This window comes from Salmo trutta, chromosome 31 (assembly GCF_901001165.1).
Source record: "Salmo trutta chromosome 31, fSalTru1.1, whole genome shotgun sequence".
Lineage (NCBI taxonomy): Eukaryota > Metazoa > Chordata > Actinopteri > Salmoniformes > Salmonidae > Salmo > Salmo trutta.
Window position 1 is genome coordinate 19,269,482 of NC_042987.1, and position 19,463 is coordinate 19,288,944.

Sequence of the window (19,463 nt, forward strand, 5' to 3'; positions counted from 1 at the left end):
AGCTAGCTGAGGCACCCCCGGTTCCCTTGGCGAAGGCACCCGGACCCGACGTCACCAACCGAAACTCCGTGATGCTGCTTTTAGTGGTGTCGGCATTCTGTAAGGATCAACGCTGGTAGAGACAAGAAGCAGGTACATGGAGTGAACATTTAATGGCAATGGACATGGAACAAGAGAGGAGAGCGTCTGGACATGAATACATAACAACGTTCATGCTGACACAGGGAACACATAGGGGAGGAGAGTTATAGACAGGGCAATCAACAAAGGGAAGTAGTCCAGGTGAGTCCAATGAGTGTTGCTGCGGTAATGATGGTGATAGGTGTGCGTAATGAAGGTCAGCCTGGCGCCCAAGGGAAATATTTCTGTCGCATCTCATCCCTACATTCGTCTGTCCAATGCATGTAAATAGCTTGCCCGCTCCATAGCAAGCTGCTCTACCCACACTGATTGGTGAAGTAATTTAATGTTGAGCTAAATGTAAAGAATGAACAGAAAGGATTGATATAAATCATTCAAACCGGTTCAGAACTTTATTTTGCTGGTTGGAACAGTGGAATGGAATGAAAAAACAAATGGTTCTGTTCAGAACGAAAGGATTGGCAAATAATTTTGGTTTCAAACCCTGGTAAAGACACACACGAGAAACACCCATATCAAACCACACACCCAAGACAACTCTCGTTTGGCTTCAGTCATGGCCGCGAGCATTTCTTACTGAGCAAGCTCCCTTTTATATATGGCTTATTGACTCATTGACATAATTACCAACTTGACTTGGCTCTATCCCCCTTTAACAGGATTTTGCATTCATCCTCCACTCCTAACCCAGATTAATGTGCCATAATAATTATCCAAATAGAAATCCCTCCTGTCTTCCAAGGCTTCTGCTCTAATGCTGATAATGAGAGGATTAAATCTTTCAGGAGTTCCTGTCACAAATCTCTGTCTTGTGGATGGAAGGCAACCAAAAGACAGGCCATGAAAACATGCTGCTCACAAATTGAAAGCCAATTTCTCACAAACCCCAGGAGAGATAGACCACAGTGTAATGCCCCAGTGTGTCCTTGTGCTTCATGTGGTGCCTCACACAGAGAACGACTAGATTGGGATTACCACCATATTAACTAATGTGCTTCAGCTGAAGGGTTAGTCTAGGCTCCCAGACAGGGGGTTGAGATGTCAATAAGAAGTGAACAACTCTTCTTTAGTTGTTAATTTCTCAAAATCTAAAGGCAAAACCTACATTTCAGCCAATGTCTTAAGTAGCTGAACATGTTATTACTCCAACCTCGTGAAAGAGACAAACTGACACGTTTTCATTTTCGTCAAAAACAACTATATATATGGGAGTGCCTTTGATTTGACGGCCTGCACATGCTCAGTTTGGTGTGAGACGACCGTTAAACCCACTGAAGTGTTCATGCACCAGTTTACCAACATCGCCATGACATCGCCTGCAAGCAGTTTCTACACATATTCAAACAACACCATCTTTAGTTGACCAGTTCTGCCCACACGTCCTATGATGGCTGACGCGCGCAAGCTATGCGCTGGTGTTTCTTGGTGACATGCTATTGCTGTAACTTTTTGCTGTCTGTTTTCTGCCCACAGCCTTCAGGAACTGCAGGGCATTAGCCATGTTAACCGGCTTATGGCTATTTCTGCTGTTGGCTACCAGTTGGGGGTTTGTAAAAATCGATGGATTTGATTGTGAGGATAATTTCTTGCATGTTGCTTACTGCCTTGTCAGTCACTAGGCCTAATTATCTGGCTGCAAACGACCTAGCTAAAATATAATTAGTTTCGGGAGTTTTGTAGCCTACACGGTTTTTCTTAAATTCCCCATGCTGCTCTGACAAGGTCCAGGAAGCACACCCCTGAACTAATCTGAGCACACAAATCAATCAAGGGTAAACTTCAAATGAGTACATTTAACTAATGAAATGAATTGTGTTCTCTGTGTCACAGCTGTCTTCCTCTTCCGAAGAAATAGAAAAGTCCTCGTCAGAAAAAGTAGACCAATATGCAGTGGAGGTCGTGTTCATCTTTGAATTTAATTAATCGCTAACGTGAACACTATACAAAAACAATAAACAACGACAGTGCAACAGTTTTGCATGCTATACAAAAACGCAGTGCAAAAATTCCCCACAAACACACAGACAAACACACCCAACTAATATAGGACTTCCAATCAAAGGCAACACCACACAGCTGCCTTCAATTGGAAGTCCACCCCAATTAACTCTACATAGAAACACCCAACCTAGACAGAACATAGAAAACACAACTTCTTCTGCCACGCCCTGACCAAAACTTATACACCTACTCCACCTGCTGGTCAGGACGTGACACTCTGACAGTAATCTGACAGTATTTCAGACCCTATGTATGAAGCTAGTTAGCTTGGTTGGTCTTATGTTAGTCCACACTGTATATGTAACTTGTTCCATCTTTATCAGTCGCATTGACCCCTTGCAAAACATTTGAGATCTATATATTGTTGAATAGAGGAGATTCTAAGCTTCCAAACGATGTATTACTTGTGTATCAACTATTAGAATTTAGCGTAGCAGAGCTACATTTAACATAGGTGTCCTTGATCAGTTCAGAGAAAATCACCACAAGAGTTTTGTTCGTTTTCAACGCTCCACTTGCAATCTGCATGTTGCAATATCACATTACATAACCGTCTTGCGCGCCTGCTTCAAACAGTGGTGGCAAAAACAATTCTCAGATGTGATTGAGTTTATGTGGCCACTTGTGATGAATTATAAAAGCAATTATAAACTGGGTGGTTCAAGCCCTGAATGCTGATTGGCTGACAGCCGTGGTATATCAGACTTTATACCACGGGTATGACAAAATATTTATTTTTACTGCTTTAATTACGTTGGAAACCAGTTTATATTAGCAATAAGACACCTCAGGGTTTGTAGTATATTGCCAATATACCACGGCTAAGGGCTGTGGCCAGGCACTCCACGTTGTGTCATACTTTAGAACAGCCCTTAGCCGTGGTATATTGGACATATACCACACCTCCTCTGGCCTTATTGCTTAATTATCAGCTTGCAGTTCGTATTGGAAAGTATGTTAATCATTTTCAAAAGGTAATGAAATAATGGTTAATATGACTGGGCACTAGTCAGCCTATCAATAGCCAGTGTTGCCTTTCCTTTCTCTTATTGACAGTTCGCGTAGAGATGAACTCGTTCCAAATATTTTTCTAGTCTGCTTCAAATGAGTTTGTTTACACTGGACTTTGTTTTAATAAAATGACTTTATTCCAAACAGCAAATGTCTTATGAAATCATACATTCATTGCACAATAGAATTGTGGTTTTAAATATGTGTAATCTTAACATTGCGAGACTGCGGGCAGAAACTGGATGAGATCTGGCGGTGGGATGTCGGGAAAAAACCTGTGGGCGAGAGGGTGTGGTATGAAATCTTACGGGAGAGGGTGTGGTATGAAATCTTACGGGAGAGGGTGTGGTATGAAATCTTACGGGAGAGGGTGCGGTATGAAATCTTACGGGAGAGGGTGCGGTATGAAATCTTACGGGAGAGGGTGCGGTATGAAATCTTACGGGAGAGGGCGGGCATGGTACCAAAAAATGTGTCCATCTCAAATGTTGCAATGCAGTGACGGTATAACTGGCATAACTCATAGCTTGCTACTCATTTAGCAGTTTAACAAGATAATGTGCCTGCTAGCTGGTTAAAAAATGTGTTTGTGCGTGCTAGTAGTAGCAAGCTTAACAGCTAGTTAGATAGCTTGTCAATTGACTGTAAGCGAGCCAATGACTCGTTATCATCTGAGGGCCTTTAAAAAGTGTACTGCACTATGATTTTGAACTAGTTATGCAATGGAGGAAGCAAGGCATTACGTTATAACAGACAGAGATCTCTTGGCTGCTCCATCCTCAGTCCAGTCCTAGGGCAGAGGTAATATACACTAACTAGGCCTACAGCACCACATGTTGGCTTATGGTAAAGGCAATTTACATAACCACATTATTGCATTAATGCTTGCACCTGCTTTTGTCATCATTTTGTCCAATGTACTGATTCATAAACTCATCAAAAACAGAAACATCCCTTTTTCAGGACCATGTCTTTCAAAGATAATTTGTAAAAATCTAAATATAGATCTTCCATGAAAAAGGTTTTCCACTATTCCCCATGCTTGTTCAATGAACAATAAACAATTCATGAACATGCACCTGTGGAACGGTCGTTAAGACACTAACAGCTTACAGACAGTAGGCAATTAAGGTCACAGTTATGAAAACTTAGGACACAAAAGAGGCCTTTCTACTGACTCTGAAAAACACCAAAAGAAAGATGGCAAGGGTCCCTGCTCATCTGTGTGAACGTGCCTTAGACATGCTGCAAGGAGGCATGAGGACTGCAGATGTGTCCAGGGCAATAAATTGCAATGTCCGTACTGTGAGACGCCTAAGACAGCGCTACAGCGCTACAGGACAGACAGCTGATTGTCCTCGCAGTGGCAGACCACGTGTAACAACAGGATCGGTACATCCGAACATCACACCTGTGGAACAGGTACAGGATGGTAACAACAACTGCCCGAGTTACACCAGGAACGCACAATCCCTCCATCAGTGCTCAAACTGTTCTCAATAGGCTGAGAGAGGCTGGACTGAGGGCTTGTAAGCCTTTTGTAAGGCAGGTCCTCACCAGACATCACCGGCAACAACGTCGCCTATGGGCACAAACCCACCGTCGCTGGACCAGACAGGACTGGCAAAAAGTGCTCTTCATTGACGAGTCGGGTTTTGTCTCACCAGGGGTGATAGTCGGATTTGCGTTTATCGTTGAAGGAATGAGGGTTACACCGAGGCCTGTACTCTGGAGCGGGATCGATTTGGAGGTGGAGGGTCCGTCATAGTCTGGGGCGGTGTGTCGGACTGAGCTTGTTGTCATTGCAGGCAATCACAACGCTGTGCGTTACAGGGAAGACATCCTCCTCTCTCATGTGGTACTCTTCCTGCAGGCTCATTCTGACATGACCTTCCAGCATGACAACGCCACCAGTCATACTGCCCATTCTGTGCCAGCCATACTGCTCGTTCTGTGCCCGGATCTCAATCCCATTGAGCACGTCTGGGACCTGTTGGATCGGAGGGTGAGGGCTAGGGCCTTTCCCCCCAGAAATGTCGGGGAACTTGCAGGTGCCTTGGTGGAAAAGTCGGGTAACATCTCACAGCAAGAACTGACAAATCTGGTGCAGTCCATGAAGAGGAGATGCACTGCAGTACTTAATGCAGCTGGTGGCCACACCAGATACTGACTGTTACTTTTGATTTTGACCCCCCAATTTGTGTTAGTCACATGTCTATGGAACTTGTTCAGTTTACGTCTCAGTTGTTGAATCTTATGTTCATACAAATATTTACACATGTTAAGCCTGCTGAAAATAAACGCAGTTGACAATGAGAGGACGTTTCTTTTTTTGCTGAGTTTATATTGATTGTTGAGACTGCTTTACACATATTTTATATTTTGTATATTATTCATTTATTTTACATGGGAGTGTAGGAGTACTGGGTATTTTATTGGCAGCATGTGTTTTATGCTCTGCTCATGCTATATAATGGGTCAGCTGCCATTTCCCTGCATCATCTGCACAATAGTATTGTGTTATGCCATGGATACTAATATTGCATAGGCGGGAGCACACAGTGTGGTCGTGGCGCTACATTCTCCACTGCATTATCATAGTTTCATTACTACTGCATCATGCACTGGCTCGAAAACATGGATGCTCTGGGCACATGCTTTGTAGTCAGTCTATTGGTTAGTTATGTCCATTCATTCAAGCTGTTATGCTCATGAAGCCAATGAGGTTAGGCAATATCTAGGTGTGTTCCATTTATTAAGAGACCAGTAAATCCATCATGCACGCTTGTACATATGCAAGGTATCTCTATAACTGTCACGCCCTGACCTGAGAGAGCCGTTTTTCTCTGTTTAGTTAGGTCAGGGTGTGATATGAGGTGGGCATTCTATGTATTTTATTTCTATGTTTTGGCCAGGTATGGTTTCCAATCAGAGGCAGCTGTCTATCGTTGTCTCTGATTGGGAACCATACTTAGGCAGCCCTTTTTCCCTCCTTGAGTTGTGGGATCTTGTTTTTGTGCAGCTGCCTTTGAGCAGCCCCAGAACGTCACGTTTCTTTCTGTTTATCCTGTTTATTGTTTTGTTCAGGTTTCACTTCTAAATAAAGGATGTGGAATTACCGGCACGCTGCGCCTTGGCTTATTTATGACAGGGAGTTTGAGGACAGTGATCGTGACAGAAGATCCCACCACAAGAAAGCCAAGCAGCGTGCGCTTGCCGGGAAGACGAGCTGGACCGGGGAGAACCAACATCAAGGGAAGCACAAGAGGCATCCCCAAAACATTTTTTTTTTTGGGGGGGGGGCACACGGGGAGTTTGGCAGAGTCAGTGTGGAGTGCGAGTGACGGGGCAAGCACTGTGTTATGCGGTGATGTGCACTGTGTTGCCAGTGCGCACTCACAGGCCGGTGCGATCTGTGCCCGCACCCTGCAGTTGTTGAGCTGGGTTGAGCATCCAGCAAAGACGGGTTGTGCCAGCCCTAAGCTCCAGACCTCCAGTGCGCCTCCACGGCCCAGTATACCCTGTGCCTGCTCTGCGCGCCCAGTCTCCTGTGCGTCTCCCCAGTCCGGTGAGACCGGTTCTAGCTCCAAGTAGGAAGCCTCCAGTGATGATCTATGGTCCGAAGCCTCCAGTGATGATCCATGGCCCGGAGCCTGTAGGGATGATCCATGGCACGAAGCCTCCAGTGATAATCCATGGCCCGGAGCCTGTAGGGATAATCCATGGCAAGAAGCCTCCAGTGATGATCCATGGCACAAAGCCTCCAATGATGATCCATGGCGCGGAACCTGTAGCGACGATCCATGGCGCGGAGCCTGCAGCGACGGTCCCCTGTCCGGAGCCTGCAGCGACGGTCCCCTGTCCGGAGCCTGCAGCGACGGTCCCCTGTCCGGAGCCTGCAGCGACGCCCCCCAGTCCGGAACCTACAGCGACGCCCCCCAGACCGGAGCCTCCAGCGCCGCTCCCCAGCCCGGAGCCTCCAGCGCCGCTCCCCAGCCCGGAGCCTCCAGCGCCGCTCCCCAGCCCGGAGCCTCCAGCGCCGGTCCGCAGCCCGGAGCCTCCAGCGACGGTCCGCAGCCCGGAGCCTCCAGCGACGGTCCGCAGCCCGGAGCCTCCAGCGACGGTCCGCAGCCCGGAGCCTCCAGCGACGGTCCGCAGCCCGGAGTCTTCCGCGGCGGTCCGCAGCCCGGAGTCTTCCGCGGCGGTCCGCAGCCCGGAGTCTAAAGCGGCGGTCCGCAGCCCGGAGTCTTCAGCGGCGGGCCGCAGCCCGGAGTCTTCAGCGGCGGGCCGCAGCCCGGAGTCTTCAGCGGCGGGCCGCAGCCCGGAGTCTTCAGCGGCGGGCCGCAGCCCGGAGTCTTCAGCGGCGGGCCGCAGCCCGGAGTCTTCAGCGGCGGTCCGCAGCCCGGAGTCTTCAGCGGCGCTTTTCAGCAACCGAGCAGGGTGATTTCTTGTGCTACATGGATGGTGTCAGTAGTCTGTCAGCGGGTAAACATTGTTACTGGTTCTTTTCCATCACTAAGCATATATTCACAATACATTGTTTAAATAATTACTACTTTAACCCTAACCTTTTTTCCTCAGATTTCAAGTAATCACCTTGGATTACTGGGGTTGCTGACGTTATATCGCGGTGCAATGACTAATCAAGGATCGCTATAGCTTCCAGCCGTGTTGGATTCCCACTGGGAACACACTGGTTGAAGCATCGTTGTTTGCATGCCATTTCAATTAAATGACATTGAACCGCTGTGGAATAGACGTTGAATTGACGTCTGTGCCCAGTAGGTTTGCTGTTGTACTAGCATTACCTAGCATGCTGAGGGTTTGTTAAAAACCCACATGCAATCAGCTGTTGGCGATCACCTTTAATGAAACGTTCTGTTAGAGAGAGCTTATTCTAGACTACTCTCTAATCTGCAGGCCTATTCTAGTAATCTATAGGGTCTATTTCTTCTAGTTATCAGGTAATCTATTCTTCCCTCATGGTTTACTGGCATATACGATAGACATTGAGCCTAGAGCTCAGGTAGACTCTATATTACAGTATATGCCTAGGTTTTAGATTATAATTTTCACTCTCATTGTGCATACTGTAGAAGCATCAACTACTGCTGAGCTGTATCAGTTGTGACATTGGGCTTTTTAGATGGTGGTTACACGTAGCTACCGTTTGGTTGCTGTTTCGGGAGTTTGTTAGTGTATTGTATGTACAGTGCCTTCGGAAAGTATTCAGAAACTATAACTTTTCCACATTTTGTTACGTTACAGCCTTTTTCCAAAATGTACAACATTTTTTAAAAACTCAGCAATCTACACACAATACACCATAATGACAAAGCGAAAACAGGTTTAGACAATTTTGCAAATGTATAAAAAAAAAACAGAATAGTCCAATCAATTGAATTTACCACAGGTGGACACCAATGAAGTTGTAGAAACATCTCAAGGATGATCAATAGAAACAGGATGTACCTGAGCTCAATTGAGTCTTATAGGAAAGGGTCTGAATACTTATGTAAAGTACTGAGGTTAGGTAAAGTATTAGGTAAAGTATTCAGACCCTTTCCTATAAGACTCAATTGAGCTCAGGTGCATTCTGTTTCTATTGATCGTCCTTGAGATGTTGCTACAACTTGATTGGTGTCTACCTGTGGTAAATTCAATTGATTGGACATGATTTGGAAAGGCACTCACCTGTCTTTATAAGGTCCCACATTTTACATTGCACGTCAGAGCAAAAACCAAAGCCATGAGGTCGAAGGAATTGTGCATAGAGCTCCGAGACAGGATTGTCGAGGCACAGATCTGGGGAAGGGTACCAAAAAACGTATGCAGCATTGAACATCCCTAAGAACACAGTGGCCTCCATCATTGTTAAATGGAAGAACCTGGCATGGATACTAAACTGAGCAATCGGGGGAGAAGGGCCTTGGTCAGGGAGGTGACTAAGAACCCGATGGTCACTCTGACAGAGCTCTAGACTTCCTCTGTGGAGAACCTTCCAGAAGGACAACCATCTCTGCAGCACTCCACCAATCAGGCCTTTATGGTAGAGTGGCCAGACGGAAGCTACTCCTCAGTAAAAAGCACATGACAGCCCTCTTGGAGTTTGCCAAAAGGCACCTAAAGGACTCTCAGACCATGAGAAACAAGATTCTCTGGTCTGATGAAACCAAGATTGAACTCTTTGGCCTGAATGCCAAGCGTCACGTCTGGAGGAAACCTGGCACCATCCCTACGGTGAAGCATGGTGGTGGCAGCATCATGCTGTGGGGATGTATTTCAGCGGCAGGGAGTGGGAGACTAGTCAGGATCAAGGGAAAGATGAACGGAGCAAAGTACAAAAAGATCTTTGACAAAAACCTGCTCCAGAGTGCTCAGGACCTCAGACTGGGGCGAAGGTTCACCTTCCAACAGGACAACTACCCTAAGCACATAGCCAAGACAATGCAGTAGAGGCTTCGGGACAAGTCTCTGAATGTACTTGAGTGACCCAGCCAGATGCCAGAATTGAACCAAATCAAACATCTCTGGAGAGACCTGAAAATAGCTGTACAGCGACGTTCCCCATCCAACCTTACAGAGCTTGAGAGGATCTGCAGAGAAGAATGGGAGAAACTCCCCAAATACAGGTGTGCCAAGCTTGTAGCGTCATACCCAAGAAGACTTGAGGCTGTAATCGTTGCCAAAGGTGCTTCAGCAAAGTACTGAGTAAAGGTTCTGAATACTTATGTAAATGTAATATGTACATTTGCAAAATTATCAAAATACCTGTTTTTGCTTTGTCATTATGGGGTATTGTGTGTAGATTGATGAGGGGGAAAACATATTTCATACTTTTTAGAATAAGGCTGTAACATAAGAAAATGTGGGAAAAGTCAAGGGCTCTGAATACTTTCCGAATGCACTGTAGCCTCAATGGCGCTGACCATGCTGTCACAGACTCCATAATTACACAGATACAAAGATGAGACCTCTATATATCTCTATGGTGTCAATTGTTTAGGTTGTGACTGTTTCAGTTTGGACAGTTTATACTTATTTTGGGCTTAAACTGGCACTCATTTAACACCGTATTTACTTAACAAAAGGTACATCCCAATAGGTGGTCCAGGTAAGTCATGACATAGCACAATTCGGGGAGTTCCCAAGCAAGGAGGAGGCCGATGACATCAGGGGTTCCCATCAGACCAACTCCTTGAATGCCCTACTCCTCCAGTTGTGTCTAAACACTATTTTGCTCAAAACATATTTTTTTACCGTTTAGTGTGTGTACTTTACTGTATGTATACTCGGGATATCGCTTTTCAAAAGTAAAAGTTACAAAAATCATGGTGGACGTCTGGCTATCTTTCATTTGGACAGCCATTTATCTAATTCAGATAAACTTGTGGATACCATTGTTATGTCTCAGTGTCCAGTATGATGGAAGTTAGAGGTAGTTTTATGAGCCAATGCTAACTAGCGTTAACGCAATGACTGGAAGTCTAAGGGTATCTGCTAGTAGACACTAGTGTGCAATTGCGCTAGTGCTAGTTAGCAATTTCCTTAAAACTGCACACAGAGACATACAAATTGTATCCACGAGTTCATCTAACTCTGGGGAAGTATACCATTAAAAGAAATTGGGGTGGGACAGCAATTTACACCACATCTGTAGAGGTACCCATATAAATCAGCAGGTGGTTGGCTGGGTTCATACTGATTTACGGTGCCATGTTAGATGGGTGGATTATTTCAGATTGTACCAAGATGGCAGGTTCATCTTGCCTCAGCAATGGCACCGGGCGGAACGCCACATGAGAAATAAGACCATTGTTTCTGAGAAGTTCTCTCAGTACAGTGTATTTACGGTGCAGTTAGATGGGTGGATTATTTCTCGTATACCAAGATGGCAGGATCATCTTGCCTCAGCGATGACACTGGATGGTGGGTTACATGAGAAATAAGCCCATTGTTTCTGAGAAGCTATCTCAGTGTGGTGTGTGCCTGCTGTATCCTACTCATAGATAATCTTCATGCTATAGAATGACCTGCAGTCTATCTATCAAGCTATCTTAGAACAATGTGCTGCTGTAAACTACATATAGTTCATCAGCTGATAGCTTTGCCACCACCCACCCCAGCCTTCACCTCTTTGGGCTCTGCTTTGTTTCAGTTGGGGGGGATTGGTATACAGTAGCTGTACCACACATGGGGATGTTTGAAACTTACTCCTCAGCCTGAAGTGTCCCCACTTGCGCCAGTGAATGGCTAGCTTTTTGTGTGGTGGTAAGATGGTTCAAGACTGGTAAGATGCTTCAAGAAGGCAGTCACGTGTGCAAGCAAGGCAGAGGTCCTGGGTTCAAGACTCGGTGTGAGCCGAATCAGGAGGATGCGATACTTGCTAAGCAAGCAACGTGATGTCCTTTACAGTGGTACCTAGTGACTTGGATCTACAGTTGCGCTCAGCTCAACACGGGTTGCTGTTAAGTAAGTTTGAGGGGTGAATGTAGCACATGAGGATGTGTGAAACTTACTCCTCAGTCTGAAGTGTCCCCACTAGCGCCAGTGAATAGGTGGCTTTTTGCATGGTGCAACTGATAAGACGCTTCGGGTGGGCAGTCACGTAGTCCTGGGTTCAGAAGGAGGAAGTGGTACTCCCTAAGCAAGCAGCGTGATGTCCTTTACACTCACTGCCTGTAGCTTATTATTATGGTAATGATTTAGCTTTGCTATGGCCCTGAGCGACCCTGAAGCCTACCGCCAACACCTAATTTAAAACAAACCAAAACTGTACAGCTATCATTTACGGAGCATACACTCAGTGGGTTAACTAGGATTAAACTGAGGATGCAGTGGACACAACTGTTATATCCGTAGCGATGAGGGTATTCCAGCTGGGCTGTATTCTATTGCTGCAACTTGGTCTCAGTGCTTTTCGTATTATTCAGATTGTAAATCCGAGACACTCCATTTAGTATGATAGGTCATGTTTCGTATGGTATGTATTAATTTGTGGATGCCCATCACCCATTTCTTATGATATGTTACAAATTACAATTTGTATTATATGTTATGAATTTGCAAAACGTACAATATGTTACAAAAAGGCAAAACGTATGATATGTTACGAATTCTAGCTAGGCGGCTAACATTACCAAGCGTAACATATCATACTAATTTGACTGTCCTGGATTTACATTTACTATGTTACATCTAGTCTATGAGACCAGACTGGGAACGGAGATGAAATTGTATAGAATCATGTAAAAGGCAGATTTTACTTTTTGTTTGCTGGAGACTGATACCGTAAATATGTTGTAAATTTGTATGAGAGATTAATAAATACATTTTGCATAAGTCTATATCAAAGTACTCTGAGGTAGATTTAAGAACAGTGCAGGGTTCACAGCATGCTTAGCCTAGGCCTACGGATTGGATACAGTCACTCATTAGATCCAGTATATCAAGAGCAGGGACTTCATAGCCAGCCAAGTGTAACGTTCGTCGTATGGATTAGACCAAAATGCATCAGGAATGTGCATACTCACCTTCTTTTATTTAGAAGGAAACTTGAACACTTAAAATAACAAACACCGACGAAGACAGTCCTGTAAGGCAACACGCTATACACGGAACAACTACCCACAAACACAGTGACAAAAACCCCTTACTTAAATATGGCCTCCAATTAAAAGCAACGAAGAACAGCTGCTTCTAATTGAAGGCCAAACCAAAACCCTGAACATAGAAATAGACACAGAAATATACTAACATAGAACATTGCCCTATAAAAAAAACACACACTAAACAAACACCCCCTGCCACACCCTGACCAAACTACAATAACAAACAACCCCTTTTACTGGTCAGGACGTGACAGTGCCCCCCCCCCAAAGGTGCAGACCCCGGATGCACCTCAAACAAAAAAAACACAAAAAGAAACCCCAAAACAAAAATAATCCCAAACTAAAAAGGAGGGAAGGGAGGGTGGCCACCGTCACCGACGGTTCTTGTGCAACACCCCCCCTTCCCAATCCTCCCCCCTACGGAGATGGCTCAGGAGCGGGACGCAGACCCCGCTCCACCACTGGCTCACCCCACTTTGGTGGCGCAGCTAGAGCGAGGTCCCTCGCCGCCGACCCTCTTGGCGGGCGACTCTGGCGGCTCCGGACTGTAGGCCGTCTCTGTCGGCTCCGGACTGTATAGGCACACTAAAGGCCTAGTGCGTGGGGCTGGCTTTGGAGGCGCCACACTAGGGACACGCACCTCAAGGCTAGTGCGAGGAGCAGGAACAGGACGTACTGGACTGGGCAGGTGCACTAAAGGCCTGGTGCGTGGGGCTGGCTTTGGAGGCGCCAGACTAGGGATGTGCACCACAGGGCTAGTGCGAGGAGCAGGAACAGGATGTACTGGACTGGGCAGGTGCACTAAAGGCCTGGTGCGTGGGGCTGGCTTTGGAGGCGCCAGACTAGTAACACGCACCTCCGGGCTAGTGCGAGGAGCAGGAACAGGGTAAACTGGACCCTGGAGATGCACTGGAGGTCAGGAGCATACAGCCTGCACAACCCTTCTTGACTGAGTGCTCAATATAGCCTGGCCACGCTGAGGAGCTTCCATAGATCGCACCGGCCTTTGAATGCTTCTTTGCAATACAGTGCGCATTTACACATAGCTCGGTGCCTTCTTCATTCGTCGCTCCCCAAAATAAGCACGGGGAGTTGGCTCAGGTCTCCATCCTGACTCTGCCCAACTCCCCGTGTGCCCCCCAAAATTTGTTTGGGGGGGATGCCTCTTCTTTAAATCCTCCATAGTCCTGGATATACTCATCCTCATCTCCTCCCATGTCCATCCTTCTTCCCAGTGCTCCTTACCCCGCTTCTTGGACCTTTGTTGGTGGGTAGTTCTGTAACGTTCGTCGTATGGATTAGACCAAAATGCAGCAGGAATGTGCATACTCATCTTCTTTTATTTAGAAGGAAACTTGAACACTTAACAAAATAACAAACACCGACGACCACAGTCCTGTAAGGCAACACGCTATACACGGAACAACTACCCACAAACACAATGACAAAAACCCCTTACTTAAATATGGCCTCCAATTAAAAGCAACGAAGAACAGCTGCTTCTAATTGAAGGCCAAACCAAAACCCTGAACATAGAAATAGACTAAATAGACACAGACATAGAAATATACTAACATAGAAAATTGCCCCCCAAAAAACGAAACACACTAAACAAACACCCCCTGCCACGCCCTGACCAAACTACAATAACAAACAACCCCTTTTACTAGTCAGGACGTGACACCAAGCTCTCAGGCAGGCAGGCATATAGATGATCTCATCATATTCACAGTGAGAGACACTAGTAATCTACCTGAAATCCCACTAGATTTAAATGGTCTTTGTCAGAAAGAAAAAATACCTCCTTGATTTGGCACGGTGTGACTTCTCAGTCCTCACAGTTCATCACTGAGGTAAATAGGCCACTGTAGTATGTATTCATTGATTCATTCCTGGAACTCAAATATACTAATGACAAACAGAAATGTGTAATAATAATCACAGAAATGAGCAGCAATCCCCGGAAAACAGTGTCAGTTAAACCTGGTATCACCGCAATGTGTTTGCATTTCAAAGTAGAGAACTGATGTATTTTACATCTTTTGAGCCATATAATGTTGAGTATCAGTATACACAGTGCGGATTTAAAGAGTTCCTGAGTGACAGAGTTCTCCTCAAGTGTACTGTAGCCAAGACCTAAAAGGTGAATATAATCAGCCTGGTCTCATAGACTAGACGTAACATAGTAAATGTAAATCCGGGACACTCAAATTAGTATGATATGTTATGTTTGGTATGGTTACAAAAGACAGATGGTTACTTAAGGCAAAAACGAAAGAAGGGTGGTTGGTCGGGGTGGATGGTGGACGAGTTCGAATCTCATCAAGGACAACTTTAGCATTTTAGCAACTTTTCAACTACTTACTACTTTTTAGATACTTTGCAACTACTTAGCATGATACCTATCCCTTCCCCTAACTGTAACCTTAACCCTTTTAGCTAACCCTTCCCCTAACCTTAACCATTTAGCTAACCCTAACCCCTAGCCTAGCTAACGTTAGCCACCTAGCTAGAATTTGTAACATATCATACGTTTTGTAAATTCTGAACTTTTGGTACATTTGGCAAATGGGTAACATATATAATACAAATTGTAATGCATAACATGCAGTATCATACAAAATAGGGGATGGACATCCACAAATTAATACATACCAAATATTAAAAGGGCTGTCTCAGATTTACGTACAGAATAATACAAAATTATCAGAGACCAGGTTTCCGCTCCTTGAAACAGAGAGGGGACATTGTGTGTTAGACTCTTATGCAACCATTCGAAAATCCAGGGGTTACCTTTGGGATTTGAGCGGCATAGTGAGTAATCGTCCTTCAAGCCATCATGACTCATTATCTTTTGTTACTATTGTTATGATTCTCCTACTCCCACCTGCCAATCACTACATTAAAGAGACAGGCTTACTATTTAAAAACAGAATATATTGTAATAACAATTGTTACGGCGATAACACCACTCTGTGTATATCTTACAGTCATATTAATACTGGTCTCTAGCCTTGAGCTTTACCCATGGGCTTAGGTACTTTATCAATAAGACAATGGTTCTTTCTTTATTACATTAATGAACTGGGAGTTTTGAGGGTATAAAAAACGGATTTGGTCAGGTCAGATCCATTTGAAGACTGAGCAGTAGATTTTTCATCTGATAACCTGTCAAATATCTCTGAAAGCTGCATTATTTACATCAAAGAAAAATGTACAAATAATGAATGTTATTATTTTTGTGCATCTCTGAGCGATATTCTATTGATTCCCAGGGTCATTTCATATTTTCATGTGTATCTGAGCTATTCGCCGTTCAAGCAGGCAGAAAGAAGTTTTGCAGAACTTGTCATGCCAACTGTATTTCTGCCTGCTCGAATGGCAATGAGAGAAATAACAGAGTAATAAAAGCATGGACCATTTGGACCCTGAGAGCTAAACATGGTGGAAATTGAATGTCTATAATTCCATTATGCAAATGTATCATTCTACCAACTATATGGTCAAAAAATACCATATTCTTCTGATATTATAGACTATGTGTCATGGATCGCATGTCCGTGACTTATAGACAATGACACAAACAAATGATTGATTTGAGAAAGACTCTTTATTGTATCTCTTCAAGGTATAGCCAACAATCCTGAAACAAAAGAAAATATATTGGTTAGAGTTGCGCATTCCGTTTGCCAACAATACTTTGACATAAGGTTCCAAAGTCAAGTGTTGTTTGTGCACGCCAGTAACTAAAACAATGTAACTTGTTAACCATGTTTCTACCGTGTATAAAGCTGTCTATTTTAGAGGTACATGCTCTAGCAATGTGAAATATATTATTAGAATAACGATCAAAGAGAATAATCATATGGCCTCCCGAGTGGCGCAGTGGTCTAAGATACTGCATCGCAGTGCTAGCTGTCCCACTGTGTGTGTACGGTGTTTCCTCTGACACATTGGTGCTTCTGGGTTAAGTGGGCATTGTGTCAAGAAGCAGTGAGGCTTGGTTGGGTTGTGTTTCGGAGGACGCACGACTCTCGACCTTTGCCTCTCTTGTACAGGAGTTGTAGCGATGAGACAAGACTGTAACTACCAACTGGATACCATGAAAATTGGTCAAAAAAATAAGAGAATAATCATATAATTTAACCTACCTGATGTTTGTTTGAAGCTCCCCGCTGTTTTCTTTTTGAAGTGCCGGTGTGCGTGACGGAAATTAGTCTGCGAGTCATCAAGGAACATTTATTGGTTAATGGGAATAACCAAAGTAATGAATTATCCCAGGGGTGAATTACTTCATGAATGTGTATTGTGTGACTTAAAGAAGAAGTTATGGCACAAGTTATTGAAGTGTGGGGTTATGTAAAACGGTTGTTTATGATGTTATATGTCCATGGAAAATGATGCATTTATGGTAGAAATATGTTTTGGGGCTATCATGATGGAACATTCCTAGCGGAAAATAGTTCCTGGAAAGAGTAGGCTACTTAGGTGCTCAGTTGGACTTGGCCTAGGAGGAGAGCAGGCTGGTCAGGTAGTGTAACAGGTTGGCTAGAATAGAGCCCTACCTGCGATTTGTTATGGGCAAAGTTGTTGTTGAATAGTTTATACTGACAATGTCTTTTATTTATTCAAGTCTTTATGTCAACATCCTGTTTGTTATTTTCTGTACAAAATGTATTGGCCAATTTGTCCTGTGCCTGTTATTATTGTAAATAAAAGCCTCTAAAAGAGGTGAGCACCAGAACATCCTGTCTGTCTCCTCATTGTCCAATCAGCCGCTTCTGCTTCACACTATGTCATTATTATGACACTGTTACGTTATGATTGTGTTATGACACCAAAATACATCACAAAAATGTAAGATGACTTTACAACCCATATTCCTAACTCTGTTTGATGTTTCAAAATAAAATGAGAGCCCTGCTGAGGCCCTGGTGGGCTGTGCCGGGTCGTACCATCTTTGGTGTAGAGGGAGATATCCACCTTCCTCTCCTTGGAGCCCAGCAGAGCCTTGGCCATCTGGGCCACGGCAGGCCTCTTGGTGTGCGGCCCATACAGGAAGCTGCAGGTACACGGCTTCTGCATGACCTCAGCGCGTGTGTACCCACACATGCCACAGAAGGCGTCGTTGCAGAAGATGATGGCACAGTTTTCCACACGAGCATTTGCAATGATGAACTTGCGATCTGAGGGAAGGAATAATATATCAATATTATTCTAATCTACAGAGTCCATGGAATTTGTCATATAATACAGTTTACTACAGTACAATTTAAGATCGTTATTTTATTTGACCACACATGCCATATCAGTGATCTGCACCAAGGCATATAACCAAGTAATTTATTAAAACATGCAAGAGATCTAAGATGGGAGCATCTGTAAGGTGCAAGTCTGTTTTCATCTTCAACTACTAAACTTACTGTTTACATAAAAACTGTTAACTGTTTAGAGCCTTAAAAACAAGTAGATTATGTTTTGGTATCAAAATATGTACCTAGAAGGAAACATTCAGTGATGCATATCAGTTTTTGAAATTGAGCTGTTTTACTCTCTCCTATCCTGCTTAGAAACTAACTTCTGATCCTGTTTGGATATGAGCCAAATTTATGCTCTGATAGACACTGCTGCCTTATATTTATATCCTTGAAATATTACTCTCCCAGTAAGTCTGTCATGTAGAAACATAGCCCATAGGCCTAAATCTGATTTTATCATTATTTGTACCCTAACATTCTAATATACCAAGAAAGGAAACATAATTAAAATAAGGTGCAAATCCGACAGTCCTATCATAATTCATACATTTGCAGTACTATACTTATTGGGGTTTTTTTTACAAGAGAATCACAACAGCTTACAGTGCAAGATCATAGATCTAATTAAACCTATTAACTCAACATATGCAGATTTCAATAATAGCCTAATATTCAAAAAAAAATTCATTTATTGCCAAAAGAAGCCTTTGAAAGTAGAAAGAGTCTGTTTGCATCTTATTCCAAAACCCTAACCAACGGGATTTCTAACCATGGGTTCCCCAAAATGTTGAATAGGAAAAATCTTACTCCGTCCTTCGAATTTTCTGATGATTGTATGCAGAAAAGTGTTCTGAGGAGCCACGTGTCCCCGCCGAACAGGCATTTTGGTCCGTATTTCGCGCGGTTTGGAAAGTTGGACGGTACGCTCCTGTCACTGCTGTGGTCTCCCGCTGTGCGCCGCTTTCGCCTATGTGGTCACTCTAAAATCACTAAACCGCTGGAAACATATCACAGCCACCAAGCCCTGCGATGTAACGTTCCAACTACTTTTTTCGTCACTTTGAAAAGCAGATACTCCTGGCGTTTTTGTATAAAAAAATCCCCGAACAGCATTATTGGCTATGAGCCAACCTGTTTTGTTGTTAGGCTACGGGTGTATCCTTGACTTGGAAGTAGCACCGCCTCATGTTCAGTGGAAGCGGCAATTCCAATTCACAGGTGCCTGGGGACTGTTGCTGTATTATCCTGTTTCTCTGACCACCCACGATGTCTTGGCTGCAAACCCTGCTTTTTGAAATGATGATGGTCTATCAAGTCGTAGATGTTGTTGTCAGTTGCGTCTCTGTCCATGGTGTTTTGTGTTTTTTATACAGTTGAAGGCAATATTACAGAAATGTCTTTAATGAACAGAAGATTTAGCCTATTTTTCATATTTTGTGTT

The 19,463-nt window shown here is 44.1% G+C and overlaps 1 protein-coding gene across 1 annotated transcript in view; it reads right to left on the minus strand.

Annotated features, from left to right (window-relative positions):
• The window catches only part of LOC115169690 (potassium voltage-gated channel subfamily H member 6-like), a 74,962-nt gene extending 55,723 nt beyond the window's left edge, over positions 1-19,239 (minus strand). The window contains exons 1-2 of the mRNA XM_029725579.1: positions 18,830-19,239; positions 17,720-17,950 (exon numbers count right to left, since the gene is read on the minus strand). Of these exons, the coding sequence (XP_029581439.1) occupies positions 17,720-17,950; positions 18,830-18,905 (307 nt within the window). The 5' untranslated portion in view covers positions 18,906-19,239. The remainder of the gene's footprint in view (positions 1-17,719; positions 17,951-18,829) is intronic.
• Positions 19,240-19,463: the final 224 nt, after the last annotated feature.